At 37.5% G+C, this 23,553-nt stretch overlaps 1 protein-coding gene across 1 annotated transcript; it reads left to right on the top strand.

Moving 5' to 3' along the window:
- The first annotated feature begins 6,419 nt into the window (after window positions 1-6,419).
- On the top strand, window positions 6,420-23,393 carry lrpap1 (low density lipoprotein receptor-related protein associated protein 1). The gene is made up of 8 exons (XM_053621931.1): window positions 6,420-7,125; window positions 10,407-10,551; window positions 11,789-11,919; window positions 12,054-12,174; window positions 15,566-15,721; window positions 15,887-15,969; window positions 19,567-19,743; window positions 20,007-23,393. The coding sequence occupies exons 1-8, from the start codon at window positions 6,964-6,966 to the stop codon at window positions 20,073-20,075; spliced, it is 1,044 nt and encodes a 347-aa protein (XP_053477906.1). The 5' UTR covers window positions 6,420-6,963; the 3' UTR covers window positions 20,076-23,393.
- Window positions 23,394-23,553: the final 160 nt, after the last annotated feature.

Raw genomic sequence — 23,553 nt, 5'->3', positions numbered from 1 at the left:
GAAAAGCATAAAAATAACATACTACCAGATCTGAAAGGTAATTTTCAGAAAGCAGTCACCCCTGATGGCCACTTCACCTCTATTACACAGTGTAGGCTTCACTTTTAGCTTCTAAAGGTGGCCTAATATATAGTCTGAGATTTGAGAGGGGCCACTGCAGCTTTATTAACAGCTTAACTGTAATTTTATCTTATCTGGTTAGTAACCATGACAACTGCTGTTTGGATCTCACTTAGCACAACAGCTCTTATAACAGTTCTTAAGTGTTTGTTTTATTTTATCATATCTCAACTCCAGATAAAAGAGATTTACAAAGCCATCCTATATTTGATATGATTTCTAATTTAAGGGTTTTTTTTTTGTTCTGTGTGGAACAATACCGTGTTTACTAGCAACAACTTGCATTATAATATTACATTTATTTATACCACAGCGCTGTTGAATTCTCAATTCTGATTGGTCAGAAGGTGTTGATTAATTTTAACAGCAGTTCTAACAATAGCTTGTGTCATATCACAGCAAACCACTGACTACATTTCCCATATTGCACGGTGGCCTACAAACATAACCGCCATGGACTGCAATTCCCAGAACACTCACACACACACACACAACACTCACACTTATTCTAATCACACACACCTGCATCCAATCTCACACACACTCTCACAACCACAGTATATAAGAGACTGTTCCAACACTATGACTTTGCGAAGTATTACGTGAGTTTTCCGTATATCAAGTGTTTGTTATCGGGTCATGTGTTATTGTTTTCATCTCGATCTCGATCTCGCCCTCGTTCCCGCCCTCGTTCTTGATTCTGGTTTTGCCTCATTTATGCCTGTTTGCCAATCGCCTGACCCATTGCCTGTTTTTTGACCACGCTATTGTCTGAATTTTTGGATTTGTCTGCCTGCCTCTCTTAAAGTAAAGGTCTTATCTGCACTTCCATCCTAGTGTCCTTTACGTTTATTATGTGACAGTTTGGCTGTAATTAAAATCAGAGGCATAATAAACTGCTGTTATTTAACGAAGAACAGCTTTGTGTCAGGAGATGTTTATTTAGCATTTTTGGAAGGAGTCTCCAGTATCAGCACTTTGTGATAGTTTACATTTATGGCATTTGGCAGATGCCCTTATCCACAGAGACTTACAGAAGTGCTTTGAAGTCTTTATCTATAATAATAATAATAATAATAATAATAATAATAATAATAATATGTATATACACATACATATGATAAGCAAGGGTAATGCTGTTTTCCACCATGGTAAAATCTTCAAGACAGAGGACTTTACACTTGCTTTACACTTTTTAGGTACCATGCTACATTTAGTGTCTTATTAATTCTAGTGAAAGTGAAGGAGCAACTCTTTATAGCTCTTATAATGTAGGTGACAGTAAATTGACATAACTGGAACTAACTTGTTTTGGGGACTTTCTACATGGAACTAAAAATAGATAATAAAAAAATTATGGTTTGTATTTCTATAATGAGCAAAAAAAAAAAAACATTGTTGATAGAGTAACTCTAAATTCACACAAACTAATATGGTGGACACGCCACATAACTCATGCTCGACGCAAAGTAATGCTCCATGTGCCTGTACCTCATGTTACAAGCCATTTACTCTGTGTTTTGATATTCTGGTTCTTGTATTTTGTATTTTCCATGATATTGTTTGCTGATCTCCTCACCTCTGTTTACTGTTGATGTATTTGACTCACATTTTGGATTTGTTTGCCAGTTGCTTTAATAAAACACTATACTGCATTTGCATCCCTGTCAGTCTCTACACTACGGCAAAGGCATGTTGATATGTTTTATCAATTTATAGTTACATTTAATCTTGTGGAACAGCTGCAAATAAAAAATATTTTTATTTTTTTTTTTTTTAAAGCTAGTTCTTGTTATCATTGTAAACGTTTGTTGCCTCACCAGCAAGCCTCTCTTTTGTATTCTCCTTGAGAGAATAAAACGCACACAAAATGCAGCTTGTCATGTTACTGAGAAACCACAAAGTGCAAAGTCCTCCATCCTGAAGACTTTCCCATGTTGGAAAACTTTAATAAACAGCTTTAAATCTGACTGTTACAAAGCACTGACAATCCTAAAAGGGTTTTTTTTTTTTTTTTTTTAATTAATAAAAAATAAAATAAAAAAAAATCTACTTGCAGAATATCAACATTTATATGATTTTTAAATCAATTTATATGGACCATCTACCATACAGCAAAATCCCCAGGGTTGATTTAACACCCAGAGTGTTGAATTTACACCCTTCACTGTTTATATAGGAGACAAATGAACACTCTGGGTGTTAATTCAACACTAGGCATTTTACTTTGTAGCTGCAATACCATTAGAATGAGCGCATTAATATACGCCTGTGATTTGATATAGATTCCTTCGGTATTATGAATTTGTGAAATATCCTCTCTTCACAAATCTATTTATATTACATAACATAGGATAGGAGCTTTCTTTAATAGAATTTAAATTTTAATTTAAATCCCCTAATTTTTTTTAAATTGTGCCACCTTTTAGAAATGTTGTACTAACCCAGAAGAAAAGAGGAGCATAAAGAGAATGAAGGGGTGAGAATGATGGAAAAATTGAAAACACTCACACCAGGTTTAAATGGTGCTGGCTGCAGCTGGCCTGTCAGCAGTAATTTGGTCACTCCTGTTCTAAAGGTCAGGAAATGTGAATGCTGTGGAACATTTTTATGAAGTAGACGAATGTTAAGTGTTAGTGGTTCTTTTGTCTGTGTACATAGTGTCCTGCGCTTTCATGCTCAGAAAATGCTAAAGACTTTGCTCAAAACACTGATGTCTCAATTTATACAAATATACATTAGGTTAGATCACTTATTGCTACTTACCCCACCATGGTGCTATTGTTTATAGTAATTACAATTATTTTAAATTATTACAAGCTACATTAAGCTGTGCTGATATAATTCTGTAACATATAACTAATATGATTGCAGCTATAATCAGTACCACTGAGGGAATTACCAGTGATAAGTGTAAGTTCAGTTTACTTAGTTTTTACTTTTTCTGCATTTTCTTGGCCCGAGCAGCATCCACCATGTTTAATGTAACACATTTTTGGAACTGAGTCTTTGTAATATAGTCCTTACAAATATAAGTCTAACCATCCATCTTTTGTACTGTTTATCTTACACAGGGTCGCGGGGAGCCTGGAGCCTATCCCAGGGAACTCGGGGCACAAGGCAGGGGACACCCTGGACGGGATGCCAATCTATCGCAGGGCACACTCACATACACATTCACACACAACGGACAATGTGGACATGCCAATCAGCCTAAAACGCATGTCTTTGAATGGGGGAAGGAAACCAGAGTACCTTGAAGGAACCCCCTGAAACACAGGGAGACCATGCAAACTCCATGAATACAGGGTGAAGACGGGAATCATACCCCCAACCCTGCAGGTGCGAGGCAAACGTTCTAACCACTTAGATAACCACTAACCACTAACTTAAATGAAAAAGAAAGGCATTAAAATGCCTCAGACTCACTGTAGCTGTTAATCAGTAGTAGAAGAGATGCAACATAAGACTGAAGGTTAACTAAAAGTAATGTTAGCTTTTACAGAGCATTAGACATTTGTGTATGGCCATGGTCATGTGTGTGTGTGTGTGTGTGTGTGTGTGTGTGTGGTTAGGGGGTTGGCGGTGTAGCAGTGGAGGTTAGGTGTATCGTATTTTCAAGCAAATGAACCTAACAAGAAAATTTACCCTTAGGAGGTTACTCATTAGCTCAGTCAAAGATTGTGTTAAATCAACTGATAAAATCTTATAATTAAGCAATATCACATGAGCAAGAGTGCAGTTATACTGAATATCGCACAGGTGTGATTCAGCTTTAGTCCACAGGTCATCACAGCCATGCCAATATTCAGTATAACATATCCAGAAACTAACATTTCGGACACAATATAGCCAATTAATTTGTTTATTTTGGCTTCGCAATTGGAAATAGATCCCGAAGAAGCCACACTCACTGACAGCCTGTCCACTAGCTCACACTGATTTGTACATTCCTGTTAAACCTGCATCCAGTGAAATTGGCTTCCCTTCTTCCTTTTCATCTTTATCTGACAAGCTTTCATATTTTAAGTCAGAAGTTATATTCATTTGCCATGTCTATTGATAATGTCACTACCTCGACTGTAGTAACAATTTCAGTGGGACTAGAAATGCTAGATTTGGAATTTTAAAGATAAGCGGCATGACACATAAGCACTCCTGGAACTCTGCTCGTACAATCAAATTAGTGGACTGGAACTAACTGCTGTATAATACAAGAAGATTTCACCAGAAACATTACCAGAATGTGTATTCATTTATTCATCTTTGTACATTTTCATTTAGTTTTATTCATTATTTTATTATTTATTTAAACACCCAGAACCACATTAAGATACTGTAAATAAATTAATAATAAAGCGGTAGTCTAAGTAGTTTAAATAGGTCTGTCTGTCCATCCACCTATCCATCCACCCATCCATACCTCCATCCATTGCCCTTTGTCAGTTCCACTTTTCCTGATTCTGAAGGATTAAGTACGCAGTAGAGCTTACTATATGTTTTAACAATAAAGTAGATGCTTTTGTCACTAGAATATAAACTTAACATTTAGAAATTTACTTTTTTTTTTTTAATCTGACACCTTAACTTTACCTTGAGGAGATCTCTCACACACACACACACACACACACACACACACACACACACACACACACACAAAAACACACTTTTTTTTTTTTAAAACAAAAGAGAAACAGTGAGAGAAACAAAAGAAAAACACTAGCAGATGTGCCAACTGAAGCTTAAAAATAAAATGTATCACTAATGGCATCTCTGAACTCAAAACAACATTAATCTACACAGATTGTAGTACAAATCTAACTCCCCAAAACTATTCAGATTCATATTCAGAAGGCAGATGGAGTTACAGCTATCACCCTGAAGTGTTTTACACAAAGTGTTTCAAAAAAGTGTTGGACATCCCTACATAATTCAAACCATTTCTTTCATGTAAACCCGCCTCAAGCTTGACTCCATTATGATGCGCTCATTTTACTGTGATGAGAAAACATCATACACAAACATCATTGGATGGTGGATTACTTTCATAATTTACATTGATCCTCCTTATCGTACAAAGACGCACTAATAATAAACACCAATGATTTCATCTCAACGCCATCCAGTGATGTTTGCGTATGCAGCTGTATATGCCAAATTATGTTTAAAAAAAATGTAATTGTGCAGGTTTAATTTATATTCTTTTTTACAGCACGTGTTTGATTTAGTTTACCCCTATGTGTTAAGTAATACATTAACTAATCGACACGTACTAATGTGTACTTAAAGTGGTCATTATTCATGCATGAATTCATAAGACTCATCTCGTAGTTAAGGTCAGCTCTTCATTAGTTCATGATGAGTACATGCCTTAACTCCTCATTAATTCATATTTAAGTAAGTATTAATTCAGGTATTAGTGCATGATTTTTCATGTAGTTATTGTAAAGTGTTACTCTATTACTTCTTTAATACTGTTAGAAAATGTATTTTGTTTGTTTTAAAGCAACAATGCCATTTTTTTAAATGAATCTCTGTAAGTTTGCAATATTTAGCTAGAACTCGAATCACCGACTAGTCAATTATGTTCGCTACTGGAATAATTGCTAGTCTAACCTGGCATTCGAAAAGAAAACAGGCTAGCTTAGTTAATATATCCAGTTAATGTTAGTAAATTAGTGAAACTTACTTCAACATGCTTTCTAGGGAGGCAAAGGAGTATTTTTTAATAGTGTTTTTTTAATAGTGCTATATTGTGTAGCATGAGAAAACAAATTGACGCACTTTTTGATAGTTGTTTTTTTTTTTTACATTGATGAATTTGGATGGATGCTAAACTGAAATGATTTAATGTTAAGCCCATTTGTTTGCTATACAGTATATAGCATATTGTGAGTGGCTTGTTTGAAGGATGAAATAAAAATATAAGAAGTAAAAAGTTTGGGGGATTTTTTTCCCTTGGAAATGTAACTAAGTAAGAGTATTCAATTTCAATAATACTCAAGTAAAGTATAAATACACCAAAACAATACTTAAGTACTTAAGTAGAGTAGCAAAGTACAATTACTTCATTACCCTGGTTACTGACCGGTTTGCGGTTCCTTGTTCTCCTCCCTGTCCTGGGGATCCTGTGGCCCCTTGAAGCCCCAGACTCTGCTGTGTGTGAAATCACTGAACCTGTCCACTTTTCATCGCTGTCCTTATCTAACATAGATTTAGTCTCTCTCTCCATTAGTGAAAGTTTTCTTAATGTTAATGCTGGGTTCTGCTTGTGTTATCCCAAATGTAAGTTTTCAAATGTGTGTTGTCCTATTTGTGTATTGACGTAATTCCGTTATTGTTATTATTCAAAGTGGGTGATTTTTTTTTTTTTTAAACACCTTAAATTGAAAACTGTAATTGAATAGGAATGCAGTAGTGTGGTTAATGTCCATCAACAGAATTCGCTTTTAATCCTTTATTAACGTGTACATACGTTTATATTTCTGTTCATGTAAACATTTCTGCTCATATAAACGCATAATTATTGTGCAAGAGCAGTTTCCCGTTACTTTTAGTGCGTGGATTCTTCTCATTTGCCCAAATCTCGGTTACTTTCAAACGGCTGAGCCGAGAGTTATAGGAAATGTAGTATTTCCTCCTCGATCGCGCAATATAAAAGAATAAGGCGCTGGAGATTTTGAACTACATTTCCCAGAATGCAGTGCAGCCGGGAAGCTGGGAAGCATGTGATTGTTGCGCTTCCTGGATGCAACTGGAGTCGGAGATGAATGTATAAACCGCACAGCTTTGTTTAACCGTGTTTTTTTGTGCGTGTCTTAGCTGTTTGTAATTATTTTAAACATGAAGGTGTGTGGTTTGTTTTTGAGCTTTTGCCTCAGTGTGGGAGTAATGGCGGGGAAGTACTCTCGAGAAGTGAATGAGCAAAAGGTCTCGAATGACGGGGGAAATGCCGTGGAATTTCGTATCGCTAAACTGAACCAGGTTTGGGAGAAAGCGAACAGGGTGAGCGGCTTGTGTCAGGAAATACTGTTTCAGAGAATCAATGTTTATTATCAAGTTGCACAGTAGCGTTGACCTGTTAGCAGTGTTTGTCTCAGTGTTTGTCTCAGTGTTTGTCTCAGTGTTTGTCTCAGTAATTGTCTCAGTGTTTCTCAGTGATTAACCTTAGTACTCCTTACACAGTAAAGTACACTGTATAAAGCAGGGGTTTGGGAACCACCAGGGGTGTCACTATGGGGTGTGTGAGATTAAATTTTATTTTTTATTTTTATAAATAAAAATCATAACCTTCATAGGCATACACACATATAATGTATTGTATTTATTACTGGGTTCTTACACTCCTGGGCAAAATAGTAAACCTTTAATGCTCTTAAAGTCCTCATGAAATCAAAATGAAAGTTTTGTGGCTTTTAGTATGAATATGTCAGCCTTAAGGTTTTATTTATATACATATATAAAAGCTCAAAAACAATGGAAAAATTCACATTTAGAAGATATATGCATTCAAAATGTACAGTCTCTCCTTACCACCGATACGGATCAGCGATTTTGATGACATCATTCTGCACTTCAGCTTCTCATCAGAGTTTCTGTCCAATCAAATGCTTTCTAGAATCTGAAGTGTCCCGCCCCCAACATTATAAAAAAAATCACCTTGCCGAAGTTACCATTGTTGAATGAGAGAAATCATATCAGCAAGCATGGGTCATAAATGTGACTTTGGATGTTCTTAAGTTGGTTAAGAAGGAAATAGCTTGAATTCATTCGCTTTGAAGAAGGATGTTTTGGAGCCAGCTAAGGGCTTTGTGACTAACTGTCACGTACAGCATAACCTGGGCTGTGATGTAAGCTGAATGCTATTGGCTATTTAAAAAGGGGGAGGAGCTACTCAATATGTCCCGCCCAGACTTCTTGGTTCAGTGGAAATTTCATCACGCCGTGTGTTTCAAGGCACTTCACAGGGACTTTAATAACAAATCATTGGTCAGGAAATGAGCAAGACAAATTAAACAAATGCACTCCTGAGACCTGTGCCACCATTTGCTCATTTACTTTTGCTTCAGTGAACTGTTCAGGGAACAGCTAGAAACAGGGAAATTCACTTATATAGTCTTCTAGTTCGCAAAGGTAAAACCATGATAATTAAAATGTTTGATGCAAAATTCAAACTAGCACATGTCTGGGTGTACAAAATTTAAATAAATGAAAATAAAATGAAAACATTAGTAAAATAAAATAAATAGCTGTTCGGTAGTTTACCCAGAAGGCTTCACTATGTAAAGAAATCAAAGGGAAAATATATCCCATACTAAGTTACTTTACCTATTTGATTAATCCTTGATAATTTTCTGACCAATGATTTGTTTTTAAGACCACAGTTTTGGGCTTGGCCCATTTTTCTTCCCCATCAGCGTAGGGCTGCAACTAACGATTATTTTCATAATCGATTAGTTAGCCGGTTATTTTTTTCGGTTAATCGGATTGGGGGGCATACTTCCAGTACTATTTTTTCATTTATTTAAAATAAAATCCACAAACAGTGTTACAAATATAAACTTAAGACTAAAACTTTACACAATTGTTTGTATATAAGACTGAAAAGAACCCAATACACACACACACACACACACCAGAATATATTTTATTCATTTAGGACTGTAGTTTAATTCAGTGCTTTTTTTGCATCTGTAAAAAGTAATACATAAATACTTTGTCTATATATGTATGTGTGTGTGTGTGTGTGTGTGTGTGTGTGTGTACTCTCCGAAGCGTGTTTTCGGAACAGAAGTAACGTAATGAGTAAATCTCCCCTGTGCCGCCCGCAGACCAACTAATCGATAATGAGATTCCTTGACAATGCTTTTCATAATCAATTATTATCAATTATTTGTTGTAGCCCTACATCAGTGTATAGTTGTTGGCATGTTTGACTGGATGCTTGAATTGAATGAGTTGAAGCTAAAACTCAAAAAACAAGTAGGGCTGATATTATTATTATTATTGTTATTATTATTATTAACATTAACATTAACATGGATCTGATATGTTTTGTCTGTAAAGAGTTCAGAAATTAAACAATGAAATCTTGAATATTTGAATAGCCTAGTTGTTCATATTATATTCATAAAAGTTCTGTATTTTACAGTTAAAGGAGTTCCTGGCCACAAAACAAATTGCAATAATCTTTTTCATTCTCCTTTAACTGTATAATTTCACACAGTCAGTGCACTCAGAACAGATTTATTCTCTGTATGAAATCCAATTACATGGGTCTCCATATATAGGGGACTGTGTGTGCCAGCACCATAGTTGTGTCTTCATCAGTGGATGTTGGTGGACGTACACGTCTTTGTTGGTCCGCAACACTTCCAGTCTTTTTGAATTTGGTAATAAGTTTGGCAACAGTGTCGCGTGTGATGTACTCACCATGTTTCCTGTTAAAGTCCATCACAACCTTATGAAAGCTTCCCGATCCAGCCATGAGAGTGATCTCAATAAGTTCTTCTTTTCTCAAAGGCATTCTTAAAGGCTATCTTTAAATATAAAACATATATAATATAAACCAAGTATGAAAATTTTTGAAAAATTGATAACTTCCCCTATGTACTTTTGGGACACCCTGTATTTAAATAGGCTCATTATTCAAATGTATGTTATATATTGATATTCTGTGTATTCATTGGAATCCTAGAGCTTTATTATTATTATTATTATTATTATTATTATTATTATTATTATTATTCCTGATCTTTCCACTAACAATGCATTAGGCTAAAGTTGACATGTACTTGTTTTTGAGTTGTTGAGGTTTGTGTGAAGTTAATTCATTTCAAGTGACCAATCAAACCAGATGAAAACTATGTTAGCTCAATAATAAATATAATAACTGTGCGGGGGGACAGCTCCCCCACGCTATGCCTCACACTTTAATAACCACTGAATAGAGTATGAAATGAGGGATGTAATGCACTATATATGTATGTAGCTATCTATATAGTGCACAATATATTCTATACAAGTGCTCATCCTGGAGATTGTACTTGTCAAATATAACACATCCAATATATAGGGGACTTGAGAACTAACTCATGAGCTGAATCAGGTGTTTAGAGAAAACCTGAGGCTATGCAGGACAGTGAAACTCCAGGACTGGAGTTAAGAATCCCTCACTTATCGTGCCAAGCTTTCATAATTATTAGACTGTATATTTTCCTCTGAGAGCTAATCTGGAGTTTTTAACTCCTCATGGACTTTTGTTTGTCTTCCTTTTCCTCCTACAGATGCAGCTTGCCCCAAGGAGGCTATCTGAGCTCCACAGTGACTTGAAGATTCAGGAGAAAGACGAGCTTCAGTGGAAGAAGTTAAAGGCAGAGGGACTAGACGAGGATGGCGAGAGAGAGGCCAAGCTCAGACGCAACTTTAACAGTAAGACCGCACAAATCAGGTGTTTCAGTGTTGTTTTTTCTTAGGAGGTGGAGACAATTCAATACAAGGCCTCGAAATAGCCAGTGACTCCAGAAGACCTCTGGAATGACAACTCCCCGCAGTAGGGGACGGTGAGGGAATCAACCTGTCAGGGAGCCCAAAATTTCTACTGACCTCTCAGGTTGAGTTGACCTAGTTGTGTGATCAATTGTTAGATTTCTGTGGAATCATTTGAGAGGTGTAGAAGGATTAATCAGTAACTCTCAATACCAGCTTACCCACAAGCCCAGTAAACCTCTGGCCCATTGCAATAGTAGAATAAATAATTAAGTCATCACTTTGGCTACAGAGGTTCCAACATCTGTGTGTTAACCATAGCATTTACAGGAGTTACTTGAAGTGACCATTTTCTGCATTTTCACATAAATAAGCAGAACAAACGAATAAACTTTGCAGCAGGGAAAATAATAAATAAATAAATATATAATAATAAAACAACCAATATATTTTTCTGATTCTGTTGTCAGACAATGGAAGGAGTATGAAATAGAGCACATTTTAAGCACCACTAGATAGAAAATGGATTTCAAAGATTCAAAGTTTTACATTACTTAAACTTCAAAAAGCCAAATTCAAGCACTTCAAGCTGAAGTATGAACCCTGCTTTTAATATTTAGACGCATAACGTTAGCTCACTTACTAGCAAACCCGGCTAATTTTATTATTTACACACAGTGTTTCGCATAATGTTAGCTTGCTTATTATCTATCAAACAAGGCAAATTTTATTATTTACACACATCAGTTAGCATAACGTTAGCTCGCTTGGTAGCAAAGAGTATATCTTTATAGATTAAGGTAAATAATTGAGGTTAAATGAAGTATCACTAACCTGTGTATTCTGCAAAAGCAGTGAGATGTGTCGTTTTAACAAAAATAGTATTAACTGCCTCACAACATTACTTACAAAACTACTGTATTGACGATATGACCGTTTAAAAAAAAAAAATACAGTGGCATCAGCAGTATTTTGAAGCTTTAGTATCGCGATACTACTGTAGTACCGGTACACCATGCAACCCTACTTGGTGCAAATCTGGACACAAGCCATGTTGTCCACCAATATTTTAGGATTTGCATGTTAGAACTGTTGGCAAATCTGTGGCTATGAAGTATCCACTAAGTAAAAGTAAATGTAACACCATAATTGATTAATTCCAGAATATTTGCTTTCATAGTCATCCTGGCCAAGTACGGAATGGATGGTAAGAAGGACAACCGTGCCATGGACAGCAACAACCTGAAAGACCATGACGTGAAACTGGGAGAAATGTTTGAGGACCCCAGACTGGACAAACTGTGGAACAAAGTGAGTCATGATCTCCTAAAGCTTACTTCCTCACAACGGTTTCGTTTAAAGTAGATCAAATGTCTCTCACATATCATACTGAATCATGCTGTAGGAAAATGTTCAGTTTGTATGTTATCCGTTCATTGTTTCAGGCCAAGACTTCGGGAAAGTTCTCTGAGGAGGAGCTGCAGAGCCTGCGCAAAGAGTTCGAGCATCACAAGGACAAGATCCATGAGTACAACATCGTGATGGACACAGTGAGCCGGACTGAGGGTGAGCTCAACATTAACAAAACACTTCAAAGGCAACAGAAAGTTTCATGAAATGTGTAACAAAAACAAAACAATCTCTTATTTTGAGCATTTATAACTTTAAAGAAAATAAGGTAGCAGTACAGTTAGAACATTTTAATGAGGTTTTAGCTTTTAACTTTAAAGGTGTGGATGGCATCCAGTTTCCTGCAGCTTAATGAGTCGAGATCTGAAGTCTGAAGATGTTTTCTTTGGTCCATTGAAGTTAGCCAAACAGCTTTCGCTACATCTTCGCCGTTTAGCCTCCAATGTTAACATGCAGATGAGGAACCTTGGTTTCTCATGGCTTCCTGTTGATTTTAGAGTGCAAAACAAGGTCTTGCTAATGGTTTTTAAAGGTTTACACGGACTTGCTCCAGAATATATTTCCAGCTTGTTACAGCATCATCATGCTGCTAGACCTCTTAAGATCATCTCGGAGTTTCCTTTTAAATGTCCCAAAATCTCGATTGAAAAACTAAAGGAGATTGTGCCTTCTCTGTGGCAGCGCCACGCCTCTGGAATAGCCTCCCCCTACATACTAGATCCTGTGACTCGACTGAAAGTTTTAAATCCATGTTCAAAATGCATCTCTACTCTGTTGCATATAATCGTCCTTAGATGTATGGAGGTTGAATAGTGATGAGTTTTGTGTGTTTTATTGTATGTGTTTTTGGTGTTTTATAATTTTGGGAGTGTAAGGCTCAACTTGTGTTATTTTTAAATGTGCTATAGAAATAAATGTTGATTCATTGGTGCTTAAAAAGAGCTTGAATTATAAAAAGTCAATTAAACTTTACAAACTTGAAAGTGTTTATTGTCGATTGAACGCAAATACAATCCTTTCACTTAAAATATGACACCCCGCTGCAGCCCCTCCGCTTCCTCCCGCTATTCACTCACTCTTTGTGACGGAGACAGCGCCGGTCCACCTCTCAGACCTTTTTTGTGACTTTTTTCTTTCAAAAAAGCACCTAGCCACAAATCTAGCAACTTTTTTGGGCAAACCTTGGCAACTTTCCATAGAAGAGAGTGGCCAGTACTGCCCCGCGAGCGCAAGGTGATGCTTTCCCGCTGCAGGTACGCCTCTCTGAGCACATTCATTCGCTTCTAACTTCGTCTCTGAGTGATCATTGTACATGTAAATATAGCTGAAATCACAGTACAGCTGTTGTATTTAACTTATGTGTATGGTGATTTTGTCAGATGACGTCACGGTTATAATTTTATCAGTGCAGAGCAGTAGCTTGGACGTGACTGCTGGTGAACATGCAGTCTCTTAATGGGCCACGATTCAGTCACTATTTTATACTCGTTCCATTGTCTGACAACAGAAATAGAAAGATAAATAAATGAGAACAGCTTTATTGTGAATTAAAATACAGTATGTGGGCACAAAGTAGGAAAGAAGCAAACGGAAACAGCTCACATTAGGCAGAACGCAAATACGACGCGATGCCATAAAAAATATGCTAATTAGCGCATGATATCATCTAGCAACATTTAGCGAATTTCCACAGAAAGTAGTTGGCAACAGTGCTCCTGTCACTCACCTGGAATATACTGACGTTATGGTGAAGATGAAGCAATGCCTGGGAAATGCAAATTTAGCACCATATAAAAATTGATTGTGTTTTTTTATTATTATTAATAAAGAATATGTTTGAATGACATCTCTTGTGGGAGGCATGGTGGCTTAGTGGTTATCATGTTTGCCTCACTCCTCCAGGGTTGGCGGTTTGATTCCCACCTCTGCCCTGTGTGTGCTAAGTTTGACTATTCTTCCCGTGCTTTGGGGTTTCCTCCGGGTACAACGGTTTCATCCCCCAGTCCAAAGACATGATTGTGTGTGATTGTGCCCTGCAATGGGTCTGCACCCTGTCCACGGTGTCCCCCCACCTCATACCCTGTATAGGATAAGCGGTGCAGAAAATGGATGGAGGGATGGATAGATAGACACCTCTTGTATAGTCCTTGGAAGAAGAAAAAAAACAGTGCTTGAAAAGTCCTGGAATTTGATTATGAAGGATCTGTATGAACCCTGCTTTTTGTAGTTGTATGTGGGTTTTTTGTTTGTTTGTCTGTTTGTTTTATTTATTTATTTATTTTAAATAGTTACATGCATTTATCAATACTGAGTTCACTTTTTGAAAATTCTTCACAGTTAGCACGACAGCGGCCTATGTGGGCTGAACTGTGGATCACGTTTCATGCTTTGAAACTCAAAAAAAACACCGAAACACACTTTTTTTGTATCTAGTCCACTCCTCTTTTTACTCCTGTTTTTTTTTTTTGATTGTTTTATTTTTTGTTATATGACATTCATTTTTTCCACATGAATACAATATTACATAAACTTTTATTTGAAAAAGTGAAGCTCTTAGTAGATATCTTACTTGTAGATGTTTATATCAGAGGTGTAATGATATGTAAAATTCTAATTCAATGCAATACAGTGGTGGTTTGATGTAATACATATTCAGTACTGCAAAAATAAGCATTACTTGAATATATGTCTTTGGTTTCCATTTTCAATTGATTAAAATATTCAGCATTATAAAAGTACAATAAATTACTAAAGTTAATAATGACAGTGTTTGTGAGATCCATTCAGACTCTTGATAGGATATAATGAAATAAAAGCTGCACATTAGAATTTGGCAAAATTAAACGTGGCTAATTGAAGTTTATCTCTCTGCACAAGTGTTAAGCTAGAGTGCAGGGTGGTCAGGTCTCAGAATCACTCCTGATTAAACCTGTAATGTGTTGTACCACAGCACTGTTGAATTCTTAATTCTGATTGGTCAGGAATTGTTGATTAATGTTCCACAACAAGATCTGTGACAGTAATGCTGACTGCACAGGTTTAAGTTTTCCAAGAGCTTTAACGGGGATGAGTAAAGAGGATTCGCCACATAAGCAGATTTAAAAACGTGTAAATATTGATATGGTGAAGTTTTCGGTGATGCAAAGTTTGTTTAGCATTTAAGGATGGAGTCTTCAGTGTCAGCACTTTGTAATAGTTAGAGGTAACTCTGTAACTTTTACGTTTTCTGCTGTGGGAAAGTCTTCAGGATGAAGGAATTTGGATTTGTTGGTTCAGTAGAAAACCAAATATCATGAATCAATCTGGATCACAGATATTCTTACATGAATCCATGGATAAAATATGCAGGTTGTTCTAGTTGTATGTAGGATAAGAGAATTAAAACACTTCAACATGTGCTGTTATAGGAAAACATTGGGCTGCATCACACCACGCTGTGGTTAATTATTTTCCTGTAACAACGTGCCCCATGTGTTCTATTCCTTATGTAATAACGATGTCTCTTTACATCACTGTTATTTTGCCTCTGTCTTTCTTTCTCTGTCAGAAATCCATAAAAACGTGATCTCTCCACTGGAGGGAGAGGAGAAGAAGTCCAATCTTCATGAGAAACACACGGACCTTAAGCAGAGGATGAGGGACCTGAACCAGGGCTTTGAGCGTCTACGTAAAATCACACATGAAGGCTTTGACACTGACAACGGTGCTATTCTTGTTCTATTATATTATTACTCTGTGTAATTAAACCACCCTGTCTGTCTGCCACCAGGGTACTGGTGCATTAACTTGCAAGCTGTTTTATTTTTTGACATTTATGTCTGCTTACATCATTATTTTATTCTCCCTTTTTATATGTTTGTTTCCACAGAGTTCAAGGAGCCCAGGGTCATAGAGTTGTGGGAAATGGCCAGAAGATCTAATCTTAGTGAGGACGAGCTCGACTCTCTCAAGGTAACATGTTTCTGAGGACACGCACACTTACGCTCACACACTGTGAGGTTCATGTCAGGGCCAAGACTTCTGGAAAGATCTCCAGGGAAGAGCTACAGAAAATGAATCATGGGTGTAAATAGAAGGAATCGTTATTATGCATATTGTTGTAACCAACGTTTTTTTATTATGAGAGTATTCAACACTGGGGTTTAGACTGTTCCAGACATTCAGTAAGAATGACCATGTCAAAATAAAATGTAAAGAGTCTACACCACAATCTGTGTTCCATACAAACCAGCACACTGGAGGTATCAGTTAAAGTTACAGTTAAATGTCAAGTAACTGATGAATTATTAGGGGTCCAAGCACTGAAGGTGCTTTGCTCAGGTTTTTCTTATTCTTTAAAATGATTCATGCAGAACAAATCATAAGTCGTAGAGCCGTAAAACTTTGTCAGTAGGTAATCCTTCCTCCCATTACTCAGGCAAGCAATGGTTGTGTTTAACATTTTGGCCCATGAGTCATGAACTGTATATCCCATAACCAACATTGTCCCCAACACAAAAGCCTCAAGAAGCAGTTAACTCCGCCCACTAAAAATGTAATCTATTTTTGCATAATATCAAAACCTACTTTTGCAAACTAGTCCTAGGATTTTTCACAAAATTGGTGTCAAAATACTAAGTAGATTCAGATCATAAACATTTATAAACAATATGGCTGCCACTTGCTAATCAGTTCTCTAAGGGCAGAGCCTAATTTACTCAAACAGCTGTAACTCATGATTGGTTGATGCATTCGCGCACAGCAGAGTCTGGGGCGTGGTCATGAGTAAGGGCCAAATATGAGTTCAGATAACTGTTTCTTGAGAACTGTAAGTCAGATCAGTTTGAAATTTAGGGTACTGCATCTCTGTGCTAATATGTACGTGGATTTTTAATGATGTTCGCCATCAAAAACGTAGTTGCTGTCAACCAATCAGAATTTTGACACAGTTGGCACTGAGCTACAAAATGTGATAATTATAGCCACTTTTCCACTGCATGGTACGACTCGACTCGATTCAACTCTGCTCGCTTTACTTTTCTGAGCTTTCTTTTCCACTGCAGGTGGTACTCCACCAGGTACTGTCCCGAGTGGAGTCGAGTCGAGCCATAACGTGCAGTGGAAAAGTGCCATTAGTTCATCTGTGGTCTCTTTATTGCCAGTAGGTGGATTGGTGACTTTAAATTGTCCAATAGGTGTGAATAAGAAAACTGGCACAAACTGAGCCATGGGATAACTTGTAGTATCTCTTCAACAGTTAAGACTGGTAAATGAAAAACACATTTTTACAATGAGTTAAAACTGTTTATTTCCAGAAGAAAAAATCCCAGATTTTCAATGTGGCCTCAGACCACTGTATATAATGTTATTAAAGTTCATGTGGGTCATTTGTTTTTGAAGTATTAAATGGACCAGATTTCTGGGCTGTTTGTTAAATAAACCTCCTGGACATTCTCAGAGGAGCAGAGACAAGTGTGTGTTCACTGGCCATTTTGATCATAGACATGAAATAAACTGAATGCCTGTGAGTTACTATGAGATACTGCCAGACTTGTGATCAGTGAATAGAAATATTGCTTTAAAAGCTTTCAAAGTGGAAAATGAAAGTGGCAGATGAATGAATCAAGTTGGCTAACTGAGTGCAACAGTGTAACAGCATTGCATTATTGATAGGTTTTCTTTCTACAAGCCTCTGAATGTGGCTCTTTAATGAAAGTTGATCCAGTATCCAAGGACAGCAGTAAATGTAGAGAGGGAAAAACAGGGTTCGTTCAAGGTGCTTGGAGTACTTGAATTTGCCTTTTTTTCTCTCCCCGTTTTTTTAATCTAGTGGTGCTTAAAAAGTACTTGAATTATAAAAAGTAAATGAATACAAAATCGCTAAATAACTGTAGTGTTTATTTTCGATGGAACACAAATGCAATCTTAGCTACTTTCCATAGAAGAGAGTGGCCAGTACTCCCCCACGAGCCTGAGGTCCTCCTTTCCTGCCGCAGGTACACCTCTGTCTGCGGCTACTCTGTTCAATGAGTGTCAGAGAGGAGCAGCACATTCAGTGTGAGAGAAAAAATAAGAAAGACATCCTGTCGCTGCTAACTTTCTCTCTGAGTGATTATTTTATATATAAATATAGCCAAAATCACAGCACAGCCGTTGCCTTTAACTTATACGTTTGATGATTTTGTCAGACGATGTTGCGGGTGTAAAATCAGGATTTTATCAGTGCAGAGCAGCAGCTTGGAAGTGACTGCTGGTTAACATGTAGTCTCTTAATGGGCCACGTTTCAATCACTATTTCATACTCGTTCCGTTATCTGACAACAGAGACAGAACAATATGTAAATGAGAACAGCTTTATTGGGAATTCGGCTGTATTAAAACAGTATGTGAACACAGAGAGTAGGAGAGAAGTAAACAGATATAAAGAGCTCACACTAGGCAGAATGCAAATACGACGCAATGACGTAATGAGATGCTAATTAGCGTATGACATCTGGCGACATTTAGCGGCTTTCCATTGAAAGTTGTTGGCAACAGTGCTCCTGTCACTCACTTGGAGTACAGGGTGTCCTAAAATCTCCATACATAGGGAAAATTAACACTTTTTTGCAAAATGTAACTGTATTTACAAAACATCCTCTACATGATTGCCATTTCTTTGTAAACACATATGGAGACGTCTCTCCCAACTTTGGCTCCCAGTTTGGCAACAGTGTCTTGTGTGATGCGCTTGCCATGTTTCCTGTTAAAGTCCATCACAACCCTGTGACAGCTTCCAGAGCCAGCCATGAGAATGATTTCAATACATTCTTCTTTTGTCAAAGGTATTCTTAAAGGCTATCTGAATTTTTTTTGTTTTGTTTTTAACTAAGTATGAAAAATTTTGGAAGACATTTTTCTAAAAAATGTAAATTTCCCCTATGTATGGAGACTTTTGGGATACCCTCTATACTTACGTTATGGTGAAGATGAAGCAATGGTTGGGAAATGCAAATATAGTCCAGCATGGCTGCAAAAGGTGTCATATAAAAATGTGGTTTATTATTATTTTATTTCTTTTTAATTATTTATTTAATTTTGGAATTTAAAAAGAAGAAATAAAAAAAAAATGTTTGAAGGATATGACTTGGATAGTCCTTGAAAACAAAAACACACAGTGCTTGAAAAGTCCTTGAAAGTCCTGGAATTTTATTATGAAGCATCTGACGAACCCTGGAAAAACACGTTTCATGAGAAATGTTTGTATAAGATTCATAGAATCACAGTTTGAGAATCACAGTTTTTATGATGGTTATCAATGAGTATAGCAGTGTACCAGTTATCCCATTATTATCCATACATCTACTATCTATGGCAAATCAATAAAGGACTGGCAGAAGATTGTAGATCTTGAGGTTGTACAGTCTAGATGTGCCTAACTAGTGTACATAAAGCTTACAAACAGACTTGATTGCATGATTGCGTTTGAATTTGATTGCATGTAATAGTAATTTTTCTGTCGAATCATGTCTTATTACTTAAAGCAGCTGCACTGTTAACTTTGTAAGATATGATTTATCTCGGGTTTAGGAGGAGCTGAAGCATTTTGAGACAAAAGTAGAGAAGCACCACCACTACCAGGAACAGCTGGAGTATTCACACCAGAAACTGCAGCACATAGAGGCCCTGGGTGATAAGGACCACATCATGAGACATAAAGAGAAATACAACACACTTGCTGAGAAAGCACGAGAAATCGGATACAAGGTAGGGCTGAGTTTTAAGGGATAAACAGCAAATACACACCCGGACACACACATTAGCTTCTATATGCCTTAACATTATTGATTAATAAATGGGAAGTTTTGTTTTTCTCCTCTTGCACACTTTTTTTGTAGAGTTTATAATGATTAAATAATCATTGCTTTCTTAAGTCATTCTTAGCCAGTTCAGGACTATTACATTTGCACTTTACTTCTTTAAGATTGAATGCAATATGAAGGCAGTACCACTCTTGTCTGTTTTTCCAGATGAAGAAGCATTTGCAGGATATAACCAACAAAATCTCCCGAAATGGATTGCAGCACAATGAACTCTGAGCATGACCTCAGCTTCTCACCATGACAACACTGAAAATCCTTTATTTCCATATGTATTGATTATAGTATGGGTGCAGTCACTTATTTTCTAAATGTTTGTTTAAATCATTTCAGTATTCACAGGACATTTGCTAATCCACAGCACTGATCTTTTTAAAAGATATTGCATGGTTTGTATTTAGTCCATTGTAAGTGGTAGCAAACCCTTTTCAATGGTTTAGGTACGAAAGGATATGTGCAGTATGGTTTAGGTACGAAAGGATATGTGCAGTATGTTGCATTTTAAGTCCAGTCGTTATTCTTGAGTATTTGAGCTGCTGATTCCCACAGGAGGGGTACAGGTTGAACTTTGAATGCAAGATTTTATACATCGGTACCGTTCAGAGTTTTAGAAATCTTTTGAAATGCTCATCATTTTCATGAAATTTCACTTATTTGATAATGTAATCTCTGTAAATAAATGATTGTCCATTCAGTCTATCAACTCTAGACTGTATAATCGATTGATGCATCTGAAGTGACTGAAAATCTTTTTATCTGAAGAGACTTACACATGGGGCAAAATCAATTTAAGCAGTTGAGAAATTGAGGGTTAGGGGTCTCACTCAAGGATCCACTTGCAAAACTGCCATCAGCCAACTGGCTTTTATAAGCATGTAAGTGTTAGCATTGAGCCGTTCTCTCAAAATGTAAACAGCATATTCATATGAGGTGCATACTTGTGTCAGGTCATGCTGTATATTTTATATTTAATAACCCTCATTTGCTATGTGAGTTATAAGTATAGGGAAGGGGAGACTCCATCATTATCATCCTTGTTATAAAAGTTTATTCAGATAGAAAGGTTGAACTACTGCAGTCTTAATAAGAATATGTTTACAAACTAGGAGGTTCTTCCAGGCTAAAGGTGGCTTACCAAATGGTTTACCACTTTTAAGTCTGCCAGTCTTGGCAGTATTTGGGAAGGGGTCTATTTCCGCTCCTGCCAGCTCGCATGTCCTTTTGGCAGACTCTGAGGAAGCTGTGACAACCACCCTGCAGATGGCTGAGTAGGGTTGGATGCAACTGATCCCACAACATGGAATACATGATCAATATGCCAACCATTGATATCAGTGATCACTCCCTAGGGCATATGTTATTGCAATGAGTGTGGCATTGGAGCAGTCTCTCCAATCTGTGTGGTAGTTTATTCACGCCTCATTCCTGACCGTGGGGCACCCGAGCCAGTAAATTGGGCAACTTTCTGCCAACTTGGTTTATAGACATCATCGGGCGTGGTTGCTTCAGTCTGCCCAGCCTTTTGTGTGTAAATGAGCTTTGTGGAACCTGGCTTGTGTTCCAGGGTAATTCTTTTGCCCTGCTGCAAAAGAAATCCTGAACAGGAGTATGCAAAGCCAGCATGCCAAACAGACCACACCCTAGTTCTGTCTTCCAAAGCCTACAGGATGTACACCTGTGTCACACATCCTTTAGGTTGGGAACAAGCATTTTAGCACCCTTCATCTACACTGGGGGGAGGCCCCAAGATAGCACCTTCCAAACTAAACAATAGCGCAGAGCCTTAAGTGTGTTGGCGACGAGTCATTCTACATTGTTTTTTGGATGGTGATTACTTCAGATCAGTAGTACCTGATGATCGTACCACAGGAATAAAAATTACACTCTTGCGCCCAGCTTTTTGCGGCTTCACAGCCTTGTTGATTATAGACCCCATCAAAGCATTCCAATTTAAAGTTCTGCCTTTCCATCTCTCCCTAACACCACAAGTGTTTTCAAGGTGCATACAGGTGGCTATGTCTTATCTGTTTACCACTGGCATCAAGACACTGTCATATTTGGCTCCTATGTATTTCCACTCACACTGCAGTGCTCAGGCCCACAGTGAAGTTTGAGAAGTGCTCCCTAGACCAAAGTAGGTCACACGGTTAATTGGCATGAGGCTCTATAACTCCAAAATATGGTATATGTTAGTACCCTTGAGCATCCTAAAATTTTTTGCCAGTTCTCAGATATTGTCTCATGCTTGTCACCTGAGACAACACTGTAATGCAATAGTGCAGCAGATGCACTGTCAAGATTGTGCATACATTTAGAGGAGTGATATTTGCAGCTGAATATGGTAGCCCAGATCTGGGAGAGATCACACAGATGGACCTCTTTGCCAGTGCCAAGTAAACACATTGCCACTTATGGCTCTCATATGGCGTTTTAGAGTCGTACAGCCCTCTACGACTATATGGTCTGGCCTGCATCTGGCCTTATCACTTCTCGTATGCTTTTCCCCTCTTTACTGCTGATTCTTCTCATTCTGTGCAGCACCTAGGCCACAGAGTCCTACTTGTGCTCCCAAGATGACGAACAAGATGGTTCCTACTGCTTTGTTCACTGGTTGTTTGAACACCCTGGTGGGTTCTTCCATGAGCAGATCTGCCATTCCAGGTGAATGCAAGATTTGCCTGCGTCTGTGGGTCTGGTCGCTCAGACTGAATTGCCTGAGAACTGTCATCTAGCAGTCCAGTAAACACTTCTCAATACAAGAGTCCCTAACACGCCAGCTATGTACAAGTAGAAATCGGATAGAGGATAGTGTTCACCTTGGACCCTGTGCATTATTGAATTCCTCAATTTTCTAAACAGCCTCATCTATCTGCAAAAGCCTTTGAAACATGCCACAGTACAGTAGATTGTAGATGTCTCTCTAGGGCCCTATGTGCTTATTACTGCCTTTCTCAATGTGTTGAGGCACATTTATTGGCCATAGTCGCCTTGGAGTCCTGTGTGGAGTCTCCCTCTTTTGTTCCTTAAAGATCCTCCTTAAGCACCTGTGTGAGAAATTGAAATGGGTATCTTTGCAAACAGCCTTCATCGCTTCGGTTAATAGAGTTGTGGAGTTGCATGCTGTGGTGACAAGGTTGTCTTGCATGCATTATGGCTCTGGAGTGACATTGGGCTGAATCCAGGTATTCTGCCCAAGATCATATCTCCTAACTTTGTGAATCAATCTATTGTCCTTTAATGAGTGTGAGCCTGCAGAATGTTACTTGCTTTGCCTGGGGTTTTGAGGAGTTATTTGGACCAGACTGCAGCCATCCGATTCTCAGACCTGTTGTTGCTATGGGAGTATGTGACTTGGATGACTGTTGTTTTGTTTTTTTTCTTTCCACCTTGTTTCTTTTAATGAAGACTTACCAATGAACAAATCTGGTTTATACTTACAATGTTCACTTTCTGAATAATGAATATCAAAATTATTGAATAGATTGTTTATTGCACTAAAGATAGAAATGTCAAATGAATAAATAAAAAAATACAGGATCTATTTCTCATGTGATGTACATTTGAGAATTAAATCTGTAAATGTACAAAGTTGGTCATTTGAAGAAAAAAGGTAGACTATTTACAAGTTATCAAGAGTACTTACATCAAATCCATAACTAATAGTAGTGTATATGGACTCTGTATTTTATAGTCTTCG

This window comes from Ictalurus furcatus, chromosome 3, assembly GCF_023375685.1.
Source record: "Ictalurus furcatus strain D&B chromosome 3, Billie_1.0, whole genome shotgun sequence".
NCBI lineage: Eukaryota > Metazoa > Chordata > Actinopteri > Siluriformes > Ictaluridae > Ictalurus > Ictalurus furcatus.
The sequence above is the reverse complement of the archived record's forward strand: the minus strand, read 5'-3'. Positions and strand labels throughout refer to the sequence as shown.

Coding starts and splice junctions, on each gene's coding strand:
- lrpap1 (XM_053621931.1), top strand. CDS start 6,964: ATGAAGGTGTGTGGTTTGTTTTTGAGCTTTTGCCTCAGTGTGGGAGTA. Junction 15,722..15,886: donor AGGCTTTGACACTGACAACG/GTGCTATTCTTG, acceptor TTGTTTCCACAG/AGTTCAAGGAGCCCAGGGTC. Junction 19,744..20,006: donor CACGAGAAATCGGATACAAG/GTAGGGCTGAGT, acceptor CTGTTTTTCCAG/ATGAAGAAGCATTTGCAGGA.